The 25,836-nt window shown below is 42.1% G+C and overlaps 1 protein-coding gene across 5 annotated transcripts in view; it reads right to left on the bottom strand.

Moving 5' to 3' along the window:
* lrrk1 (leucine-rich repeat kinase 1) overlaps positions 1-24,803 on the bottom strand; it is a 70,628-nt gene extending 45,825 nt beyond the window's left edge. Inside the window, exons 1-3 of one of the 5 annotated variants that reach the window (XR_004574760.1) lie at positions 24,600-24,755; positions 23,419-23,639; positions 7,728-7,921 (exon numbers count right to left, since the gene is read on the bottom strand). Coding sequence is in view for 4 of the 5 variants with exons in the window: in XM_029125317.2 (XP_028981150.1) it covers positions 7,728-7,921; positions 23,419-23,509 (285 nt within the window). In the remaining variant the exon portion in view is untranslated. Of the gene's footprint in view, positions 1-7,727; positions 7,922-18,012; positions 18,229-23,418; positions 23,640-24,599; positions 24,756-24,784 lie in introns of those variants that run through there. The other 4 variants (XM_029125317.2, XM_013137338.4, XM_029125320.2 and 1 more) reach the window with 4 other exon arrangements.
* Between the last annotated feature and the right edge of the window lie 1,033 nt (positions 24,804-25,836).

The following is a 25,836-nucleotide window of genomic DNA, read 5'->3' as shown; positions in this document are numbered from 1 at the left end:
GACAACACATCAAATGTCGAAACTGAGAAATATTATTGTTTTTGGCTGGCCTCGAAGAGATTCTGGCAAACCATCCGGCGCCTCAGGAGAGGGAAACAGTGCCCTACCAACGCTGTTTACAGTAGAGGTGGGCAGCTGTTGACCTCAACTGGGGATGTCGTCGGGCGGTGGAAGGAGTACTTCGAGGATCTCCTCAATCCCGCCGTCACGTCTTCCATTGAGGAAGCAGAGGATGAGGGCTCAGAGGTGGACTCGTCCATCACCCGGGCTGAAGTCACATAGGTGGTCAAGAAACTCCTCGGTGGCAAGGCACCGGGGATGGATGAGATCCACCCTGAGTACCTCAAGTCTCTGGATGTTGTGGGGCTGTCTTGGTTGACACGCCTGTGCAACATCGCGTGGCGGTCGGGGACAGTGCCTCTGGGATGGCAGACCGGGGTGGTGGTCCCTCTTTTTAAAAAGGGGGACCGGAGGGTGTGTTCCAACTACAGGGGGGATCACACTTCTCAGCCTCCCCGGGAAAGTCTATGCCAGGGTACTGGAGAGGAGAATACGGCCGATAGTAGAACCTCGGATTTAGGAGGAATAGTGTGGTTTTCGTCCAGGCCGTGGAACACTGGACCAGCTCTATACCCTCTACGGGGTGTTGGAGGGTTCATGGGAGTTTGCCCAACCAATCCACATGTGTTTTGTGGATTTGGAAAAGGCATTCGACTGTGTCCCTCTCGGCATCCTGTGGAGAGTGCTTCGGGAATATGGAGTCCTGGGTCCTTTGCTAAGGGCTATCAGGTCCCTGTACGACCGAAGCAGGAGCTTGGTCCGCATTGCCGGCAGTAAGTCAGACTTGTTCCCAGTGCATGTTGGACTCCGGCAGGGCTGCCCTTTGTCGCCGGTTCTGTTCGTAATTTTTATGGACAGAATTTCTAGGCACAGCCAGGGGCCGGAGGGTGTCAGGTTTGGGGACCACACAATTTCGTCTCTGCTATTTGCGGATGATGTTGTCGTGTTGGCCCCTTCAAGCCAGGACCTTCAGCATGCACTGGGACGGTTTGCAGCCGAGTGTTAAGCGGTGGGGATGAAAATCAGTACCTCCAAATCCGAGGCCATGGTCCTCAGTCGGAAAAGGGTGGCTTGCCCACTTCAGGTTGGTGGAGAGTGCCTGCCTCAAGTGGAGGAGTTTAAGTATCTAGGGGTCTTGTTCACGAGTGAGGGAAGGATGGAACGGGAGATTGACAGACGGATCGGTGCAGCTTCTGCAGTAATGCGGTCGATGTATCGGTCTGTCGTGGTGAAGAAAGAGCTGAGCCGCTAGGCGAAGGACAAGATCCCGGATACAGGCGGCCAAAATGAGCTTTCTCCGCAGGGTGGCTGGGCGATCCTCTGAGCTCCGCAGGGTGAGCTCAGAGTAGAGCCGTTGCTCCTCCACATCGAGAGGGGTCAGCTGAGGTGGCTTGGGCATCTGTTTCGGATGCCTCCGGAACGCCTTCCTGGGAAGGTGTTCCGGTCCATTCCCACCGGGAGGAGACCCCGGGGAAGACCTAGGACACGCTGGAGGGACTATGTCTCCCGGCTGGCCTGGGAACGCCTCGGTGTCCCCCTGGAAGAGCTGGAGGAAGTGTCTGGGGAGAGGGAAGTCTGGGCATCCCTGCTTAGACTGCTGCCCCCGCGACCCGGCCCCGGATAAGCAGAAGATGATGGATGGATGGATGGATGGAAAAATACATGCCCATTTTGAATTTGATGCCAGAAACACGTTTGAAAAGATTTGGGACAGGGACATGTTTACCACTGTGTTGCATCACCTCTTCTTTTAACAACACTCAGTAAGCGTATGGGAACTGGGGAGACGAAGTGCTGTAGTTTTGAAAGCTAAATGTATTCCCATTCTTGCTTGATATAGGATTTCAGCTGCTCAACAGTTCGGGGTCTCCTCCTTATTTTTAATTTTGTTATGTGCCAAATGTTTTCAATAGGGGACAGGTCTGAACTGCAGGCAGGCCAGTTTTGCACCCAGACTCTTTTACTACGAAGCCATGCTGTTGTAATTATGTGCAGAATGTGGTTTGGGGTTGTTTTGCTGAAAAAAGCAAGGCCTTCCCTGAACAAGACGTTGTCTGGATGGCAGCATATGTTGCTCCAAAACCTGTATATATTGTTCAGCATTAATGGTGCCTTTAACCATTCACCAAATGTGCACTGATTACAAGCCAGATGGTCCCGCTCCTCTTTAGTCCGGCGTCCATGATTCCCAAAAATAGTTAAAAATGTTGATTTGTCAGAACACATAACAGGTTTTCCACTTCACATCAGTCCATCTTTAATGTGCTCAGGCCCATAGAAGTTGGCGGTGTTTCTGGATCTTGTTCATATATGGTTTCTCTTTGAATGGTAGAGTTTTAACTGCAGCGACATATCGTTCACAGACAATGGTTTCTGAGCCCATGCACTGATTTCCACTACAGAATTCTGTCCGTTTTTAATGCAGTGCCACCTGAGGCCCCGAAGATCATTCTTCAATTCTTCAATTGCCTACACAGTCTTTCACAGAGGCGTGAACACATCCCCATCTTTATATCTGAAAAACTAATCCTCTCTGGGATGCTCTTTTCATACCCAATCATGTTACTGACCTGTTGCCAAGTGACCTAATTAGTTGAAATGTTCCACCAGGTTTTTGTTAGCATTACACAACTTTTTCAGTCTTTTGTTGCCCCTGTCCCTGCTTTTTTGAAACATGGCATCAAATACAAAGTGGGCATACATTTTTCAAGAAACAATGACATTTCTTAGTTTCAACATTTTATATGTTGACTTAGTAATATTTTCTATTGAATATTGGGTTTAAATGATTTGCACATAATTGCATTCTGTTGTTCTTTACATTTTACACAGCGTCCCAACTTTTGGAAATGAGGTTTTACATGCATAAAGTTATCTTTCCATGTCTCCACCATGGGTATGCTCTGGCCAACACTTATATATATATATATATTTACCTTTATTTAGAAAATTCTTTGGGAGTTATTATGAACAACTGATATTTTACAATGACACACGATGCAGCAACACATTTTTACATACAAGTTCAATGCATGATAGAATAAAATATGAATATAGCTGCATTTATTTCACACAAATAAAAAAATGAATCCTTTTATCACAAGCAGACAATATTGTATTTACAGTTAAGCCACCAGCAGTGATTGAAATGCCTTCAAGGGCATGAGGCATTAAAGCCTTAGCAAACGTTGCAGCTTATACCATTTCTGGGGAGCAAGAAAAACGTAAAAGCAGTTTTAAACTACTCAGAATCTACCCTCCGTTTTTATTTTAACCTTGATAAAAGTGCTCATGATATGCAAGCCAGGACATGACACCCAGGTAGTTCAGATGGTAAAGCATGGGGCTTACAAGGTCAGGATTATGGGTTTGATTCCCACTGTGGGCCAGTACGAAAAAAAGCATAAAAATGTATGCCCTGTAAGCAGCTCTGAATAGAGAATTAATTATATTAAAATGTAAAAAAATCCCTACAATCCCAAAGCTTTTCAGTTTCTTTACTAATTCACGTGTTATAAACAATAACAACCAAAATATTTTTACAAAACCTCAACTATGAACTGTCCAGGGTAGTTATTTCAAGTAAATAGTTTATGACTATCACAAAGATAGTGAAAACAGTTCTTGACAATAAGGACTGCCAGCTGGCACAATGCCAGTAAAAACAATTGTCTGGCAAGTGTCTTATCAATCATTGTAACTTCCTCAACATTCCCGCTAAGTCACCTTTTAACAATTCAATAGTCAGACCAGTCTCCTATTTTGAGATGTAGCAAAATTTTCTTAAAAAGTCATTTTAGAAACAACATTGTAGTTTTTTTTTTTTAAATTTAAATTCACATCACCAGACTGTTAATTGGGAAAGCAGCTTTCTCAACTCATCTCATGCTGTTGCTGTCCGCGTAAGCGGAGCCGGCCAAGAACAGCAAAGGTCACTTACCAACTGGCCGACTAACCGACCCTTGTTAAATAGCATAGTGGTTAGACGTGGACCTGCATCCAACAGGTCTCGTGTTTGAATCTTGTCACTGTCAGAGCAAATTATGCATTAGGATTTGTTCCGGATAGAAAAAAAACTTCACTGGCTACATCTTTCAGTAGCTGCATTATAGTAAGCCTAAAATAAAACTGTTCACGGTTATATTAGGACTATTTCTGGTGGATTTTTGAAGTACACCCCCGTGCATGCTTCTTGGTGTAAGACTAGATCAAAACCCCTTGGGCAGTAAAAGAGTAGGGCTTTCCACGATTCTCGTCTTTTTACTTGATCAATGTCATTCATGAGCTGCCATGAAATTAAATAGTTTTGGCAGTCTAAAGGTCTAATTCTTATGACTATTCCAAGTAGTACGTTGGTAGACACTAGTAAGCCTATTACTGGCTAATAAGCTGCTAGAAACGCGAGTGACAAAAGCCATACATTTCATAGATACTATTTGTGATGGAGGAAAACGTCATAAGAAACGTTAGTCAGTTTAACACAATGCTTAATGGTGTCTAGCGAAATATTCCAACTTAGCGTGATGTTAATGTGTGACAAAATCTAATGTCGAGAAGCTATACCGACACTCAGCAAACATATAGCACCATGGTGTAGTGGTTAAAGACACAGCCACTCACGTTGGAGACCCATGTTCGAATCCCGAAAGTGCAACATAATTGTCTTGCCGGCTGAAATAAGCTTTCCTGGTTCCTTTTCTGGGACTGAACCATGTATTTTTGACTGGATGTGTAATATGTTGCTTAAATGTGCATACTCAGTCCGCAGAATAAACTTTGTTGAAGGCCTTTGACAGGTCTACAAACAAGGCAGCACAATTCCACTTTTCAGAATTTACCATTATTGCAGGTACAATAACACTTCACCGCAGTCTACATCCTATAAAACAATTTTCAGTCCATAAAAAAAGATCACGCCATACAGCTGGAAGCAGGGTTAGGTCAATAAAATCAGAGCCAATTCAGGGAGCTACACTGTAATATAAAAGACAATTCCCATTTCCCCAATACTATTCAATAATTGAAATGTAGTTTACTTTGTGAATTGACTGGATATGAAATGGAATTTACCAGAAAGGTTGGATTGGAAGCATTGAAATGTTACCCTGTACCGAAGTACATGTTATATCACCAACAATGTACGACCACCAGAAGATTTCACTGTGGCATATACAGTAAAGAACAGAGCTAACTCTTTCTGTTCTCATTTGGGAACACTGGCGATCTACACAAAGAGCCTCATCTTTGTTCTTTCATTAAAACACTGGATCCGCACTCCAGCCGCGTCTTTGTTCTTCAATTAGAAAACCGGTTCTACACGTTCCCTTGTTCTAATTACTTTGCTCTCCAGCCACTGAATAAACAGAAAATGCTGCATTTTTGTGATGTTAATGGTACAGTAGGCAATCACTAGATGGCAGTGTCACATACAGCACAGTAACATTCAAACCCTGTTACTTCTTGAGTTCTTTAAAGCACCATGCATTTCACACAACATTCAGTTGCCCACCTACTGCTTTAAAGGCTTTTCAAGCATTGTTTATTTTCAGAAACTCTATTTTCTAGTTAAGTTCATGTTTTGACTGTTTTGAGGAAGCCTGAAAGTATATGTATAAATCAAGCATCAGGGTACAAGAAAATAAGCCTGGTAAATTTAACCACTTCTCCTTTACTTTGACACCCTATTGTGTGTCAGGCAGTAGTATCTAATATGATTAGAAGCTGTATAACCAGTTTTTATGGAACATGGGCGTAACTGGGTTGTTTTACAGTAAAAAATGAATGCAATGAAAGAAAACAGGGAAGAGAGGTAGTACCTGAACTAGTCAGACAATAGCCTAAACATACGTTAACCTTCTAGGTCAAGTGTTTGTCTTAATGTAAAGTGTGGTCAACATCACACCTGTCCCCAAGAGACAGGTGAACCAACCTATGAATATGACAAAGAGGAACATTGAACGTACTAGGAAAGGAAAGTTGGTTTCATATTATTAGGCAGTGGGTTTGTGGAACCCACTTTATACAAACATATGCGCAGACCTACACACAAACACAAGAAATAGGGGAAAGAGAGGATGGCAGAACTAGGCCAGTTCTCCCCTGACACTATGCCTGGGAGCCTCCAGCGCCAAGCAACAAGCGCAGTACGCCCACTCTCAGTCTCTCATCAAATATCAACAAATCACCACATAACTAGGGTACCGCTCAGAGAACTTTTGTTATATCACACCCTAATCAAACACCAGCATTAAATTCTAACACACAATGAGTAGAATCCAAACTTTCTGTCCATGCAGTAGTGTAGCACCATGCACGAGGGAATGGGTTTCCAAGCTATGTTGTCCCACTTAGGGAGGGTGGCATCACCCAAAATGTATATTTTAATTTGCACAATTCTCAGCATCTTAAGCAGATCTACAAGACACACATCCACTACGAATAAGGCTACAAACAAGCTGTGAAAAGGATGACAGACGACAACATAATGCTATATAATCTAAGACTGTTGCAATTGATCTGATCTGTGAAGGACAGCACTTATATTTACACTGAGGTTTCATGAAAGCTATCATCAAAACACATTTGGGGAAACCCACTCCATGTTTGGATTATTTTCTTTAATTTGACTATTTATCCGAGCCTCTAACCCTCATTGCTGCCCCAAACTAATCATTTCCCTAACCTTAACCTCAATAATCTAATGTGTATGGCTAAACCTAACCCCATGCTTAACATCTAACCCTGAACCTAAGCCCATGCTTAACTGCTAACCCTAAACCTAACCCCATGCTTAACATCTAACCCTGAACCTAAGCCCATGCTTAACATCTAACCCTGAACCTAAGCCCATGCTTAACATCTAACCCTGAACCTAAGCCCATGCTTAACATCTAACCCTGAACCTAAGCCCATGCTTAACTGCTAACCCTAAACCTAAGCCCATGCTTAACATCTAACCCTGAACCTAAGCCCATGCTTAACATCTAACCCTGAACCTAAGCCCATGCTTAACATCTAACCCTGAACCTAAGCCCATGCTTAACTGCTAACCCTGAACCTAAGCACATGCTTAACATCTAACCCTGAACCTAAGCCCATGCTTAACATCTAACCCTGAACCTAACCCCATGCTTAACATCTAACCCTGAACCTAGGCCCATGCTTAACATCTAACCCTGAACCTAAGCACATGCTTAACTGCTAACCCTGAACCTAAGCCCATGCTTAACATCTAACCCTGAACCTAAGCCCATGCTTAACATCTAACCCTGAACCTAAGCCCATGCTTAACATCTAACCCTGAACCAAGCCCATGCTTAACATCTAACCCTGAACCTAACCCCATGCTTAACAGCTAAACCTGAACCAAACGCCATGCTTTACAGCTAAACCTGAACCTAACCCCATGCTTAACATCTAACCCTGAACCTAACCCCATGCTTAACTCCTAACCCTGAACCTAACCCCCTGCTTTACAGCTAACCCTGAACCTAACCCCATGCTTAACTGCTAACCCTGAACCTAACCCATAAGCATTCAAAAGCATTTTGAAAAGTAGCAACTTGCTGTTTTTTCATGTAATTTCAGGACATTTTGTTTAATTATGTTCCCGAAAACAAGCCCACACACATTTCGGAGAAAGGCCTATCTCGGTCCATTCTACTCACCCCCTCCAGACGAGGACCCCCTTCACTACTCTCCAAATGGCAGGCTTGTTGGATCAGCTCCCGGGCCATACCGTTGTCCCCTTCCTTGTACGCCCCCTGGATATTCTCCAAGGTGGGAGACGGACCCAGAGAGGAGCCTCCATCGTTGCCCAGCGTGGACGCCTTGCCTCCCATGTCCTCTGCGGCCACAGAACCTGGCGGAGGACAGAAGACATGGACACGGATCTTAGAAGAGGTGAGGAAAAACAGGAAGTACCTCAGTCACATCAACGGGAGAGCGGGTGCACGCTGCGTGTGGAACACCATCTTCCAAATGTACAGAGTGTGACCGGGAGCAGCCGTGTGCACAGCCCCGATGGTGGGGCGTCAGAAATAGGTCACCCTGCTAAAGAATGCACCAGGAGCTGGCTCTATGGACCCCCTGGATACCCAGAGGGTGTGAAATACAGGGAGGAAGGCGGGAGGTTGAATCAGGTCTGGGAACATACAGTACGCAACCAGCTCTCTGGATTCTGGTTGAACACACACACGAACACACACACACTTGCTGTGATGATGTACGATTTACCAGACTGCAGAGTCAGACACATACAGCCACATCCAAGTGATTAAAATGATTCCCCATCACGGCAGTTTCAAAATAGCTCTTTAACATTTTTCTGTGCGTCAATAAATGTGAACTGTAAATAAAATCAAGACGCAGTGGTAATTCTACAGGGGTACATTCACTACAAACCAAACTCGACTAAACGAGGAGAGACACATTCGTGTAACAAAACGTTTTCCATTAAAAAACGGTTTCACTGTGGTTTGCAATGCTAAACACACACCCGGGTTTGGCTTCCTTTAGAAAGAGTGAATTTCAGAACTAGTGTATTAATGAATGTCAGTACTAAACTGGTTTCGGTGTGGGAATAACCACATGCCTGCAAGTCATCCACCAAATATTTTTCAATGGGTGGTGCATCATCGGTAAATGCTTAAAGTTTCCTTGTTTTCTTAAACGCGGAGTTCCTCCATTCCATTACCATACATCAGGTGATCAATTCACATAAAAAGACAGTAGAATGCTGAACCCACTTACACAGTGGGTCAGACCGGCTGAACTCTGTGACCCATCATTAACCCCGCCTCTCAGGGACCGTGTTGCACTACTCCCTTTGTACTACTGGACTCTGACACTGCCTTGCAAAGTCTGATAATGTTGTTACAGGTACGTGTTCACCCTGGGGAACCTCACACCTGCTATCACTGCTATTTTCAGAAATGCATTCCTCCAATCAAATTTAATAAGCCTTTAATTGGCACGGATCATGTCAGATAATGGGTTGTTAATCTACAAATGGGATTACACTTAATCCCAGTAATTTCATCTCTCTACTGCTCTCTTTTCCCCTACAACTTTTATTCTACTATTCCCGAGCCTTTCGGTAGGCACTGGCAACAACACTAGTCAATATTGAGGGGGATTCCAGCGTTATGGACTTTCGTTTGCATGTAAATTTCTTCTTTGATGTCTCAAATTAAACAAAGCCATAATTAAACTTCTGAAGTCCATGTCTATATCGCCCCTTTATGGGGACCAGCATGTGGGAGGAATTAAACTAATCGGAAAAGTTGCAGAAGATAAATTAAATGAGTAAGCTTTTCGGAAGGACTGAACATTAACAAACGTTTGGAACTGGAATAATGTTGAATGGGCAGCAGAAGGCATTGTACCATATTATTGAATAATGAAACATTGCCTGTGTACTATAAAAGGCCAGGCAGCACACACGGACATATACTTGGTTTCACTTAATATTAATCAGAGACACAGTATACAGTGCTTTTGAAAGGTATACAGACCACAGCAAATGTAAAGAAAAAAAAAAAAGTATTCAGACTTTATTTAGTACTTTGCACAAGCCCCTTGGGTGGTGATCACATCTTTAACTCTGCTTGGGTATTCTCTTATAGCTTTGCATTGGATTTGGACAGTTTCCCCCCCATTCATCCTTGCTGATCCTGTCAAACTCTGTCACATTGCAGTTTATCAACGCTTCCTATCCAATCCCCACAGACGTTCTACGGGGTTCAAGTCCAGACTTGTTCCAAAGCCACTCCCAGCATTTTCTTATCAGTGCGTTTTGGGTCAATGATGTGATAAAAGATGAATCTTCACCCCAGTCGGAGGCCCTTGGCACTCAGGTTTTCTTCAAGTAACTCTCTGGAATTTGCTGTTATCATCCTTCTCTCAAACCTGACTAGTATGCCAGGCCCTGAAGTATCCCCATAGCATGACGCTCCCTCCACCATGCTTTACCATAGGGATGGTATTCGGAAGGTGATACCTTGGTACCTTGTTTTCATCAGAGGAAGTGCTTGGCATTCAGCAAGCAAGTTTATTTATATAGCACAATTCATACATCGAAGCAATTGAATGTGCTCTACAAAGAAAAATATGTGAAAGTACAATAACATAAAAACAAATACTCAAATGGCCTAATTCAGGCCTAATTAATCAGTTTTGATTTAATCAGATTACAGAATCTTTTTCCTAACGCACTCATTACTTTAGGTGGCAAATCATGGACCTTTTCCTCACAAGTGGTGTCTGTCTAGGGACTCTACCAAAAAGTCCTGTTTGATGTAGGGCTGCTGGGATGGTTTTCCTTCTGGCAGGTTTTTCCATCTCTGCAGAGAAACTCTGAAGCTCTGTTAGTGTGGCCATTGGGTTCTTGGTCCCCTCCCTGACCTGTCTTACCCAGTTACTTCGTTTGGCCCGGATGGTTAGCTCTAGGAAGACTCTTTGTGGTTCCAAACTTCTTACATTTCACAATGATGGAGCCCAGTGTGCTCCTGGGAACTTTAATCCCCCCATCACTCTTCACGGATAGCTGATAAACACACTACTCATCTTTCTACTTAATCGTACTGCAATGTAATGTAATCCTGTTGTGTGTAAGCAGTGCATTTCAGCATAGAGTTGTGCTCAGAAGTTTGCATACCCTAGGAGAATTTGTAATTTATGTACCATTTGTAAAGAAAACATGAGCAAGCAGGCAAAACACGTCTTTTATTGTTTATGGGATTCACATTCAACTGTAGGTCATAACAGAATGACACAATCATAAAACAAAACATGGCCAAAAATAAAAAAATGAACTGACCCCTGTTCAAAAAAGTCTGCATACCCTAAGTTCTGAATACGGTGTATTGCCCCCTTAAGCATCAATGACAGCATGTAGTCTTCACCCCTCTGAGCCTGGGTCCTCTCTAGGTTTCTTCCTAAATTTCAGCCTTCTTAGGGAGTTTTTCCTAGCCACTGAAATTCAACACTACTGTTGTTTGCTCCTTGGGACATTACTTGATTTAGTAATAGTTGTCTATGAAGCCCTGAATTATTGCAGGTGGTATAGCTGCCCATTCGACTTGGCAAAATGCCTCCAGGTCATGCAAAGTCTTTGGTCGTCTTGCATGAACCGCACGTTTGAGAACTCCCCAGAGTGGCTCGATGATATTAAGGTCAGGAGACTGATGGCCACTCCAGAACCTTCCCCTTTTTCTGCTGTAACAATTGGATGGTCAAATTGGCCTTGTTCTTAGGGTCACTGTCGTGCTGGAAAGTCCAAGAGCGTCCCATGCGCACTTTTCATGCAAAAGAAGCAGTATTTTCTGATAATTGATGGCAAGATGAATGCAGCATGTTTTCACAAGATTCCCTGTGCCTTTAGAGCTCACACAATCCCAAAACATCTGTGAGCCACCACCATGCTTCACAATGGGGATGGTATTCTGTTCACTATAGGCCTTGTTGACCCCTCTCCAAACATAGCGCTTATGGTTGTGACCATAAAGTTCTATTCTAGTCTCGTCACAGGCGCTTCAAGGTTGTTGTCGGGCATATTGTAACCTGTCTTTTTGTGTCATTGGCGCAGTAAAGGCTTCTTTCTGGCAACTCGACCATGCAGCACATTTTAGTTCAAGTATCGTCGTATTGTGCTCTCGGAAACAACCACATCGTCTTTTTCCAGAGCAGCCTGTATTTCTCCTGAGGTTACCTGTGGGTTTTTCTTTGTATCCCGAACAATTCCACTGGCTGAAATCTTTCTTGGTCTACCTGACCTTCGCTTGGTATCAAGAGATCCCCAAATCTTCCACTTCTTAATAAGTGATTGAACAGTACTGACTGGCATTTGCAATGCTTTGGATATCTTTTTATATCCTTTTCCATCTTTATAAAGTTCCATTACCATGTTATGTAGGTCTTTTGACAGTTCTTTCTGCTCCCCATGGCTCAGTTTCTAGCCAGCTCAGTGCATGGCTTCATATGATTATTATCCTTACATAGTCATAAATGTTTGTCTAACTATCATTAGACAATCACAAATATCATTTTCAAGATATGAACAACAGCTTCAGAAAGACTAATAATGGCATGTGTCTACAACAAACAAACAAAACATAACACACTCCAAGTTGCTCTGTACTGTTTCTGTTGTGAGTGTCTACCTGTATCCCTGTGTGTCAGTTTCCCTGTGTGTGTGTTTGTCCCTGAATCCCTGTGTGTGTGTGTGTGTGTATGTCCCTGTATCCCTGTGTGTGTTCCTGTATCTCTGTATCCGTGTGGGTCCCTGTATCCCTGTGTGTCCCTGTATGTGTGTCCGTGTATGTGTGTCCGTGTATGTCCCTGTAACCCTGAGTGTCTGTGTGTCCCTGTATGTGTGTGTCCCTGTGTGTCCCTGCATCCCTGTGTGTCCCTGTGTGTCCCTGCATTCCTGTGTGTCCCTGCATCCCTGTGTGTCCCTGCATTCCTGTGTGTCCCTGCATCCCTGCATTCCTGTGTGTCCCTGCATCCCTGTGTGTCCCTGTGTGTCCCTGCATCCCTGTGTGTCCCTGTGTGTCCCTGCATCCCTGTGTCCCTGTGTGTCCCTGCATCCCTGTGTGTCCCTGCATCTCTGTGTGTCCCTGTGTGTCCCTGCATCCCTGTGTCCCTGCATCCCTGTGTGTCCCTGTATGTGTGTGTCCCTGTGTGTCCCTGTATGTGTGTGTCCCTGTGTGTCCCTGTGTGTCCCTGTATGTGTGTGTCCCTGTGTGTCCCTGTATGTGTGTGTCCCTGTGTGTCCCTGTATGTCCCTGCATCCATGTGTGTCCCTGTGTGTCCCTGTCTGTGTGTGTCCCCATGTATCCCTGTGCGTGTTTGTTCCTGTATGCATGTATGCATCAGCGCTCAGTTCCCGCTCCTGTGTGTATGAATAATTAAGATGTTGAGAGTCTGACTAGGCTATAAAGGCTACATGAGAACGCCCGAGGGACGGTAACCATTAGAACAGCAGAACCTCTGCTCTGTCTGCACCTTCATGCTTTAACAACATTCTCTCACTGTGTGCACGCACGCGCGTAAATATACCTTTAAGAGCAAACCAGAGCACTCAGACTTGACATGACAAGGGACCCTGCCCTTCTAAAATATGCTCACCTATTACAGGAGAGGGCTAGCCCTTCTAAATCAGTCCACCCTGGCCAGTAAGAGCTATAGGGCCCCTCTTCAGCTGTCTTCCATCATATCTCAACACAATGGCCAAACATTCTGCTAATAGACAAACATATAGACCTATGATATTATAATCATGCAAGTGATTTACAACCCAACTGTCTTGCTCTGGCCAAACACGGCATCATGCTAGCTGACGTTAGCTTCTTCTTCGCAAGGAATCTGTATCTGAACATCTGACTGAACCCAGAAATCGATCGCAACTCTCTGATTGGTCCCAGAAACCGATCGCAACTCTCTGATTGGTCCCAGAAACCGATCGCAACTGTCTGATTGGTCCCAGAAACTGATGAGTTGGGCCAAAGACAGTAGAGTATGAAGATACGAAAAAGAGCTTAAATTAAATCCTAAATCATGCTTTTAAGAGACGTCATGGCAACGTTACCTAGCACAAACTGTGCCCAGAAAAACACAATTGGGTTTAATGGTCTATAACACACACTCAAGTTAAAGGCACTCTTTCTGTATAAACTTGTTTTGACAAAGAAAATGAAAAGGTGCCAGTTTGCCATGTTTAAGTGGTTGTATAAATGAATATAATCAGAAAGTAATCAGTTTCAGCTACTGAAGGCATTGGTTATAAACTGAAGAACTTAATGACTATGGACAAATTTCACTTTTCCAATGACTTGCAAAACCCCAAACACAAAGTGTCTATACTGAAAGGGCCATTTTATTATTAGATTACAGTAATCTCTTTAGAAGAGTTGCCTGCAAAAAGACAGAGATCTAAGCAATCTGCTGATTGATTGTCTCATTCTATGTAACAGGATCCTGAGGTCTTTCATCTCTGTCCTGTGATCAGACTGAAGGGGGGCAGAAACGACAGAATTTACCTTTTGCCCTTGTTCTGTCCCTTTTGCAGATTCAAGAGGACTCAGTATGTAGGTTTAGATGTATCACTCTACTCACTTTTTATTTCAGCTATATGTCAGGGCAGGAGTTTGAAGGTTTTAACATACTTGAGAGGTAAAATTCTGAGAACAGACTTATAATGCTAATTTATCTAATAATGTAAAGCTGTGAGTTGCTTCTTCTCAAATTCTACTTTTGTAAGGAGAGCACACCACTGTCTTGACAGTTTCCCTTCCAATCAGAGCAATGTAGACAGTTCAGCCCAAATGATCTTACAGCAAAATTCGTAATAGCAGTGTAATGTTTTTGAAACAGCTGAAATTTACTAAACATTCACAGATATGTAGACTTGTCAGAATAATGAAAGTGGCTGTTATTTTCTGAAATTGCCAAAAATTATAAAGTCAATGGGAGCCATGTAAAATGACCTATGTTATTTCACTTTTAACATGCACTGAATGGCATGATATTTATAAAAAACACTCTAGTTTGTGCAGAAAAAATGCATTGACAAGTTCTCATTTACGTGTTCTACAATAAATAATTAGCAAAAAGATATTTTGCAGGCACATTTGTCCCCAAGAGAAACTTCCAGCAATGCTTTAAATTAGCTTGAAGACAAAAAGCATTCAAACTTGTTCTTCTCATGTTGTATTTTACTGTTTCAACATTGATAAGAGAAATTAGATATGCTGGAACTTATGGCAACAATGATTTGTAAATAAAGAAAATGTTTCTCTCTTACTCAACATATAGGGGGGCCAATCCAACCTTTTTGTAGAAGACACAATGATGTAACGCTATAAGCACTGATGGATTGAAGGGCAGAGTTTGTACAGCATCCAATGGTTTAAGATTAGAAGCTGCTGCAGGCATATACATAATTGATATCCCTTAATCTAAAACAGGCATAACAGCGGCCTGTCAAATGAGAGCCATGCTCTATTTCTGTAAAATAGTCCAACATTGACCTTCATCTTCTATAATAATTCAGCAGTATGTTTTGAATGACATCTCATCAGATACCAAGGCACTTAGGAGTTGCTTGTTCAATTTGTGATCTGTCCACTGTAGTAATTGCAAGGTCACTTTAAAATCATGTTTCCTATAGAATGTTTATTTTTATCTTGTTTGCATTTAGCACTTATTCAAAAGTGATTTCAGCAAAGACTGAAAATTGTGGCTGTGAGTAAAGGCTTGGATTACAGAAACTGTATCGTGGTCCAATTCTGTATCAGCATAATAAGGTTTTTTGTTTTTCTCACAGTATTTCCTAAATCATTAATAAACATTGTGAACAATAGTGGATAGACTTTCTGTCATTAAGGCAGTTTGGAACCCTAAACCTGCATAGCCTAATTATTCATTTAAATTAATTGATCAACTGTATCCAAACTGTTCAATAGGAATAAAATAAGGCAACAAGATGTATTTCTGTCTAAAGTATTGATAATATTATTATATTTGCATGGTTGCTAAAACAGTGCTTTCCTGGGCACCATAGCAGACCTGAAATAAGCTTGTTGGACCTGTGAATTTCTTAGTTTTTGCAGCAAGCAAGGCATCTAGGAGTTCTTTAACTGAGAATTGCGGAAAAGACAAACCTTGAGAAAAATGTCCTAAAAAAACTAAAAGGAGACAGAAGGTACTTTTGGGTACAAATGTGATTTTTAATAGACTAACGCTACATTATGAAGAAAGCTGTTAGCTTAAACTAAACAATGACTTTGCCTTACAGATAATAAAGAGAACCACCTGGCCCATAGCTGGGAAACGGGGCCATTGAACAGAGCCCAGTTACTGTCTTTGAACACAGCTCAGCGGCCAACCTCTGAAGAGGCGCTCCTGCACACAATCAGAGGCCCATAATCAGCAACCGTCAGTCCTGTGTGTGTTCCAATGGCACGTTGTGTTTGCTAATCCAAGTTAATTATTTTAAAAAGGCTAATTGATCATTAGAAAACCGTTTTGCGATAATGTCAGCACAGCTGAAAACTGTGGCGCTGATTAAAGAAGCAAAAAAACAGGCTTTCTTTAGACTAGTCCAGTCTCTAGAGAAAACAGCATTTTTGGGTTTGATCACAGGCACAAAATGGCCAGAAACAAAGAACTTCCTTCTGAAACTCAACAGTCTATTCTTGTTCTGAGAAATAAAGGCTATTCCATGTAAGAAATGTAGATATTCCATTGAAAATTAGCCATTTCTAAAAACAACATTAATTTAAAACAGTGTTTATCAATCCTGGGTACCCCCCTGCCCTGCATGTTTTAGATCTCTCCCTGGTGTGTCACACCTGATTCAAATGATCAGCTCATTATAAAGTCCTTCATGAGCTACATCAAGTATGTTTGGACAGGGAGAGACTTAAAACATGCAGGGCAGGGGGGCATCCAGGAGCAGGGTTGAGAAACACTGAATTATAACATTAACAATGTCTCCACTGTATCAATTTGATGTTATTTAGGTTAAATGGACAATATACACACATATATACATACACATATATATATATATATATACACATACATACATATATATATACACACACACATACATATATACATGAGATAAAAAATTAACTGTACAGTTGAATAATTTGTATGCATGCATATTGGCTAGTAGCTATACTGGGATGTTAAAGGTAATTATTTCCCAAGACCTGAACCCTTTGTTGGCACATGAAATTCAGTGGCTAATATAAATTGAACAGTTTAGTTACATTAACCTTAATTGCTCATGTAAGACCAACTGCTAAATCCCTAAAAAGTCAATACTGAAGGTTATTTCAATTCAAAACGTGTTGCAGTACAACTCATCAGTCTGAACAAGCCCAAGATTTGAGTCTCTCATTAATCCTCGTTGCCACGGTGACTTCTGGAGACTTCAAGAGAAACCTGGAGCTGTTAGAGTCAACACTGACATGTCACGTGCCCGTCAGCATTACAGGTGGGATACTTCAAAATAAAATATCAAATCAAGATATTAACATGTTTCATTCAAGTTGTATATATGGGGAACTGGTCCATGGGGAAGGACCTCCATTTCTCTAAGGTTGTTCAGAGGATTCCAATGACGTTTAGATTTGGGGTTTCCTGCGAAGGTCCAGTCAAAGGCCTCTGCCTCTGGTTGACATGTACGGCAGCAGCATGAGTGGGCATTCATACCTGCTACTCTTTCTGCCAAAACTCTCCTCTGTTTCCACTGTCCTGTCCAATAAAACAGAAAATCTGGAATAAATCGGTCTTTAAAAACTAGATTTCCCAGCGAGATACCGAACATTACCAATAGGTAGATTAACACATAGGAAATGGTTAGTTCCCATGATTGGCTTAGCACACAGTGTAAAGCAAATGAAGCCCTGATAAATAACAATAGTGTAAATTCTCTTTTATACCAGTCAATGATATAATCAAGTCAATTTTGTTATCATTCTATGCGAAAGTGTTTGTTGCAGTTCGAGCCAAGGCAAGCTAATAGGTTTGGGGTCCATCTGATTTGAGCTCAGTCACTGTAAACTGAAGTGTCCATACGCTAAAGCGACAATGTCACAATCTCTGAAAATGACTGAATTGAAATCCAACTAAAATCTCTTTGGAATTAAAAAAACGAATCTACAGTACACACAACAGGACCGGCTTGCAATAAATCCTAGAGGCTAACGCTACAGTCAATCACAGCTAAAGTACATTAATCCACAGCAACTAACCGCTAATCTGTAGTCGGATTTGCTTCAGCCACGTGTACAACAACATATCCCGTACATAAGCTACAGACTGTAAACAAGACTCAGTGAAACCAAACATTTCCATAGGCTACACAGTGACTATCACACATGATGCCTTTCTAGCTAGGGGCATTACCCACATTCTGCACTGTACAGCACTGAATCCTACCTGCTCATACTGTGAGAGGGGATCCTTCTCCTTTCGCCTCTCTCCTCATGGGATCCAGATTGCTTGTTCCTTTTCTCATTGCTTTTCCTAGTTTCCCTCCCTTTCTCTGTGGTGAGTTCCGTATCCAAGGAGTCTCGTCTCTAGCCTGACCGCCCAACCAATATCTGTCTCTGTCTCCCTCAATCTCAATCTGCCTTGCGGTGGCTGGCTAGCTGGCTGGCTGCACACAGAGCGAATGTGAGAGAGGAGAGGGAGAAGGGGGGGAGGGAGGGAGGGAGGGAGGGAGGAGAGGGAAAGGGAGGAGGGGGATGATGCTTCTTTGTTTGGCAGACCCAGTCACTCAGTCCCACTCTCTTTTTTCCTCCCTCCATGATTTCTGAGTGTCCTGTACAAGGTTATGATTTCTGTGATTGTGTGTTTCATTCCGTCTTTGTTCTCTTTAGCTCCCTCTACTTCCCAGCACCCATCCCATCAGCGTAACCCAACCCTTGCCTCGGTCTGCTGCCCCGGGGATAGAGGGCCTTGCCAGGGGATGGCCTCCTATAGCACACAGCCTCACGGGAAATAGAAGACATGGAAACAGAGAGAGAGGAAAGAGTAAGAGAAATCAAAGAGTGAGAGATCAAAAGTAAGAGAGATTGGACAGTAAGATAGAGAGGAGAAACATGGGCGGGTGCGTGAGTAAGAGAGAGAAAAGACAATGAGACACACACAGGACCACGGGTACTGTACTGTACTGCTGCAACAGATGGCCCAAACTGTGTGTAAGCTGTGAGTAAGAGAGAGAAAAGACAGTGAGACACACACAGGACCACGGGTACTGTACTGTACTGCTGCAACAGATGGCCCAAACTGTGTGTAAGCCGTGAGTAAGAGAGAGAAAAGACAGTGAGACACACACAGGACCACGGGTACTGTACTGTACTGCTGCAACAGATGGCCCAAACTGTGTGTAAGCTGTGAGTAAGAGAGAGAAAAGACAGTGAGACACACACAGGACCACGGGTACTGTACTGTACTGCTGCAACAGATGGCCCAAACTGTGTGTAAGCCGTGAGTAAGAGAGAGAAAAGACAGTGAGACACACACAACCACGGGTACTGTACTGTACTGTACTGCTGCAACAGATGGCCCAAACTGTGTGTAAGCCGTGAGTAAGAGAGAGAAAAGACAGTGAGACACACACAACCACGGGTACTGTACTGTACTGTACTGCTGCAACAGATGGCCCAAACTGTGTGTAAGCCGTGAGTAAGAGAGAGAAAAGACAGTGAGACACACACAGGACCACGGGTACTGTACATCGGTCACAGGTCCGACTCGTATTGGATACCTTTCGATGCATTAGTCTTTTTTTTCTTCTAATCTTCCCAACACAGTGATACCATTTGATCTCTGAGGGAGTTCCTTGGATGTCATGGCATGGTTATTGCTCTGACATGCACATAGAAAGTTGTTTGATGAAAGGGCACAAACACCTGAGCTTGGAACGTCATGGCACAATGTCTAAATACTTACATAAGAAACTGTCTTTGCTTTGTCAGTGTACGTTATGGTGTGTAGATCGATAGTGTACAGACAAGTCAGTCTGACACATTTTAGAATAAGGGTGTTGCAAAACAGAATACGGCAAAAGTGAAGGGGTCAGAATACTTTCCAAATGCTCGGCGATGCATGTAAAATACGGTGGAAATCTTACAAGCGGCTAATTCAAAATATAGACTAGAAGTCGTCCCTGCGGAGAGTGCACTCCTTTGGCCCGTTACCACTGAAATCCAGTCTAAATTAGCACATTATAAAAGGGAATAGGGTGAAGTTTCAAACTCAGCCTCGCCAATGTCAACTGTAGCAACAGCAGTGGCATTATCACACTTGAGTGAACGGAACGGCGCGCGGGCGTTTCAGTTCTCACTTCTATATTTAAGCAGAGGGGCCTTCAGAAACGGATGTGCTTCACTGATTCTGGATCTGCTGGGTCACAGTAGAAACCAGGTCTGAATGCCAGAGACCACTAGCCGGGTCCCATGTCTCTTCTTTCACAGATCTAGGAGCATCAGTACGGAACAATGTATCCCAAAGGACATAAACTGAGGTGTCAGTTTAGCCCCCTGCGCATGGATGTATGGACCAAGAAAATGATCCTGTAAAAGATATTCAGCCTCTCTTGTACATCTTTAATACTAAGCCGACCCGACGCATGGATGCCAAACCAGGCCGGCTCTGTGGAGCTAGATTTGGCCCAGTGGTATGACAAACCCTTCAAAAGGAAATTGTACATATTCCCATTGCCTACTCCCATCCACACGGAACCTTACAACTAGTTTTGTTTCGATTCAATTATTAAAGCAGAAAAGCAATTTTCCATCATTCATTTTTAAACAATAAAAGCCTTATGAAATAATGACATTAAATGTTTTTGGGGAGTTGATTGTGGGCATTCCTGCAGTGCATATGTCTTAAACCATTGTTAAAGTCAGTCCTCAGCTCATCTCTGGTCAGATGACCAGCCAGACAGCCTATAGCCAGACAGTCATATAATTTCTGTGCTCCCCACCATTTATTTCTCTAGACTAATAGTAAATGTCCAACTGGTGGTTAACAGCTAACCAGCAGCTAGCTGTCTAAATTTACAGCAAAGCTGTCTGAAAATGAGTGTTCTTCAAAAGTACATGATAAGGCATTCCTTTAAGTATACACATCAACTGGGTAGTAAAGCTACCTTATCTCTTCCTCTCTTATTGATCACTGTACTATAATCATTGGAGTAAATTACAAAATGCACTGGGCTGAATTAAACTAACTACACAAAGGTCATTGTCAATTCATTTATTATTAATCTCTCTGGCGCGTTAAGTTCATAAGCAAATCTGACTGAACCGACGTTGGTTAGTTATAAAAGAAAATAAGAATAGAAAACCTCAACACACAAACTCAATACACACAAGAAGCTGATACAATATCTCTTTAGAGCCACACTGCAATAAACAACGCTACATTGTCAGCACTGCAACAAGGAGACACAGTGATGCAGGACTTTGGCTTACAGTAGCACTTAAAAACACACAGTCCCACAATCTTATGTCCCAGGACTAACTAACCCTCAGGGAAAACACATTACAGGGCCCAATATGTGAGATTTTAACTGTACTACTAGCATAAGCACAAGTGTAAATAACCAGAAGACATCTGCAGTCAGTGGCTTAAGTTAATGTTTCTAAAAAATAATAATAATAATAAGTTTAAAAGAGGTATTCTCCATTTAGACGTTCTCGCTGGTCGGTCAATCAGCTTGCACTGACTTGCAATATCCACTTGCTCTCTTTAAACACTTGCAGTACCTCTCCCCACCCCCAATGTAAAGCACCTCAGACTAGCAAGAATTCTGGTCTTGTTCGGTAAATTAAAAGGAAACAAGTCATGTTATTGTTTGAATTCAGTCTCGTAACATTAGAGGCAGGATTCTACACAGCGTCCATTTAACTAGCCTATAGCTAATTGTCAATTAAAGGGAAAAGCCACCACGGTAGCCTATTTAGGGAATCTCAATTATGAATGATTGGAGGCGACGTCATTTGTTGATTAAGCCTGAGGTGGGATCTTAAAATGAGTAATGTTCCCTTTCAGCCAGTCATTTCAGTGACACTCCAGAGGAAATGCATGGTGCATCCGTGACAGTGATTATTGTGGCCTTTGTGATTCGCCAATTGCTCCATCACACTAGTGGTGGGTAGATATGGTTGCCCTTGTTCAATAGAGACGTTTTATTTTTTTTTCTGAAGTGTTCATATAGGTCACGTCACTGCGGGGCAGCCAGGTCGAGTCACGTCCCCTGGCCTTGTTAAGGCAACAGCCTGAGCTTTTCAAAATGAGCAGTATTCATTTTTACAGACTCTCCAGAACTCGCTAGCTAGCCTAGAGATTGTAAAACAACAGCTGCTTCTTATGTTTGGTCCTGTGGTCCGGTCCCTGTCCACTGCTGTATGCCCTTGCCCCGAGGTTGACTTCCACAGAGTGGCTGGGGGTTAAATAAACATCACCTTCGGGGACTTGGGACTTGAATGATGCAATTCTTGGTCCGCTTTTAATAAATAAAACAAACATTAGATTCAAATGATGCACATCACAAAATTGGACACCTGTCCATTCTAAATGAAGTGGTGCGATTCCACGCGGCTCATGGAGGCTGTGTTTTTGCACAGTCACTTGAAACGCCACCGGGGACTCTTAATTAGCCCGACACCCTTGGTCATTATGCTCTCCGTCAGCACGGGACACGTGTGCGAATGGTGGAGGCCTGCATTTACGCACAAATGAAGGGCCTAGTGAGGAGTGGAGTTAGGAGGGGGTCATTAGGGGTTTAGCATTAATTACAAGAAGAGCTGGACATCAATAACAGTACTGGATCATGTGTTTTGCCTATGACGAGGAAATATGTGGTTGACCTGTTTCCAAAAAATGCTAATATTTGCTAGAAATGAGGAAATAAAAAATGTTGATGGCACATATTAGGCTATATGTTAATACCATATGAACAGGCAACGTTTTGTTAAAAGTACACTATCTGGAAAGTTTCCTTGCTTTGGAAATATTTGTACACATGCTAATTTTAGATAAATGCCAACCACATTTATTGATAAAGGTCGCTCAATTTAATAAATCACACAAATATAGGGGTGCACTAACTTTTTCCAAATGGGGATATTGCTTTTCTGTATAAATACAAACTGAATAAATAGTTTCAAAGTGTATTTGAAACTATTTATTCAGTTTGTATTTATACAGAAATGCAATATCCCCATTTGGAAAAAGTTAGTGCACCCCTATATTTACCATGCTGAAATTATCAGGTACAACAAAACAGGCACAAATTATTAGAAAAATCATTAGAGTAACTTTGGAATAGAAACCTGTGCGGGGACTGGAAGCTGGCTGTGCATGCAAGAAAGCCTTCATGCAAGAAAACATGATAGTTGAAGCAGCACTGTAAGGAACAGTAGGCAAAAATCTCCTCCCAGTTGATGTAAGAGATTGAAAGACACAAGAAAGTGCTATATTAAGTTCTTTCAGCCACACATAGCTGCTATAGAAGCTAGAGGTACCCTTTTCCACACAAAGAGATTGCATTTCTTTTGATTTTTTATCAATAAATGATTGCAAAGTATAATGTTTCAGTATCAATAGTTGTACCTATATTCGAATATTATATATCCACATATCCAAATGTGTCCAAAAACAAATCCAGGGGGTGAACTTTTCCACATGACTATAGGCAAGCAGAGTAGCAGGGAGGTTCTCCATTCATATTTTCTAGGCATATGCCCACTCCTCCACAGTTGAGAAGGGTGAGGTGACAGAAAAAGCATTACAGACAGACAAAGACTGAGAAGTATTACTGAGCTCTCTCACCGTCTTGTTGTTCATCTTGTGTATTTGGTTCTTCCATGTTATTCTGTGTGTCTCCCGTGGCCATGGAGAGGCCTACAGACCAGTAGGACATGCCTCTTCCTCTGTAGGAAGGAAACTTGACCTGGACCAGTATAGGGCGGCACTGATTGTAGTACCAGCGGCACAGAGACTAGTCCCAGTATGACTCACGGCTGTGTTGGAAGGCACTGGTCAGGGACGGGCTGTGGTAAGAGGGAGGACACAGGCCACTGATTCAATGCTCTGACAGAGACAGACAGACAGACACCCATGACATGAGTCTGAGAAATTGAAAGTAGAGTAACACCCTAGTGGAAAACCCACGGTGTTCTATGTCGTGCAATCAAGGTATGCAAACAACTAAAACTATCGCTGTTGAGATCACTTGCTTATAACGCAGTTGTGTTACAGATGCGAAGCAGTACACTGCAACCTTCATGAATTTTGTAATTGTTTTGATTCATTATTTTTTATTTATTCCATGACCATTACTTACAACGCAGTATACATTAGTTACAATCTCTGTGTAAAACACTACAGCCAGAACTGCAGAAACAGACTGCTGTGAGTCACTATTTCTGGTGGCCTCACCAACACATCATTGTGGGGACCAGATAGAATAAGCCTATTTTCTCCATCCCTTGACACTGAACATATGCCTAAAACTTCTAAGCCTAAATTTAGCTCAACCCTAACACCCCAATGCTTATCCTAAAAATAACATGTGTTCTAACAACTCTTAATAACCCTAACTTTATTCCCAAGCCTATTATACGTTTTTTGTAAGGGAAGAATGCCAAAACGTATTACTTTGCCTGATTTGACATCAGTTGCTTAAATCAGACATTTTGGTGCTTAGAAGTGCAGCAATACACGTGTACACACGCACATTCAGTTCAGTTCATTCGCTATGGTTTACACCAAAGTATTATCCTTAAAACCACATGTGGTTTTAAAGACAACGTCTAGTTAGCCTTGAATGAACAGCCATAATATGGTGAGTACCATGAATACATGTTGACTAAGAATTACACTGACGTTACTTAGCTAGTTATGTGGCTTTGTGAACAGTGTAAAATAACTAACCTTTGTCTAGTAATAGAAAGTAGTATTCGACAGTTTTGGCAGCGAAATGGGCAAAACACTTGTTGATTTCTACTCACCGCATATTATTGTCCGGAGTTGCCATGCACGTTTTAATGATAATGTCTATTGTAAAGCATTGAATAAGTAAATCCACAACCAAATGTTTTACACAACAGTCGAAGGGATAGTGTACTGTCAAGCACAGATGGCGCTTAACTTCCTGATTCTATCCAACCAAAACACTTCCAGTGATGCTGCTTACCGTGTTGCGTTTTGAACCCGGATATGGGAAAAGCCTACTGTACAAAATAAATACATTATTGTCCGTGAAACTTCCAAATTCACTCAGTCATATAGTCTTTAAGAAAACGCATGTGCCTGTGTACGAGAAAGGGGTAGATGCCGGTTGAACATCATTTCTACTTTCTGATAGTGTCTAGAACAAACTGTCACTCTATTTGTGCTGGAACATGTTTATCTGTATTAGGACCGTAATAATAATTTCAATGGCAATCGATCAAAAGGACAAGACAGTTATCCCTATTGGGAAAGAAAAGACAGAATGTCAGCGTACCCTGTCGGCAACCGTTATATGCCGTTAAACAGGAACCCATGCTGTTCTTAAAGATAGGCTACTTTCTCTTTTATCATTGGTTGTTGGTAAACCAGAAAAAAACCGCCATGTGTCAAAGTGTGACATTTAAATCCAAACTCGCCAGCACATTCAATTTTTTTTAAGAGTGAAATCTTAGGAGTGTGACATTAAAATCCAAACTCGCTAACACATTCAATTTTCTTTATTTATACTTTCTATTTAAATATCCATGTAAAAAGACTTGTGTAAGAAACTTGAGGAGAAAATCATGCTTCCGTGATTTGGCAAAACCCAGATACAAATGCATTGTGACAAAGTAGTCTAATGAATTACCTTCCATTGAATTATAAAAAAAAGAACATCACTTATCGAGATTCAACATAAAGGCATTTTTCATTAACGTTGTTTTACTATTGCAATGACGATAGGAGACAAAACATATTTATTTTCATTTCAATTTTTGTCTGATTCCAAGACACACCTGCACTTAAAACTTCCCACCTGGAACATCCATTGGAATTGTGTTTTAGTCTAGGACTAGGTTTACAGTCTAAGAAAATAGGCCCCATATTATTTGCAAACATTAATTTCATCAATCAATTGCCATTTACAAGACTTCCTACATTTGGTTTTTGCAAAACATATATTGCTTTTACTAAACTAGGAATTTATGCAAATGTAAACGGATTGATAAAAAGTGTTTGCAATAGCACGTGTTA

This window comes from Esox lucius, chromosome 2 (assembly GCF_011004845.1).
Source record: "Esox lucius isolate fEsoLuc1 chromosome 2, fEsoLuc1.pri, whole genome shotgun sequence".
Classification (NCBI taxonomy): Eukaryota; Metazoa; Chordata; class Actinopteri; order Esociformes; family Esocidae; genus Esox; species Esox lucius.
Note: the sequence above shows the minus strand (reverse complement) of the source record. Positions and strands in the feature narration are given on the sequence as shown.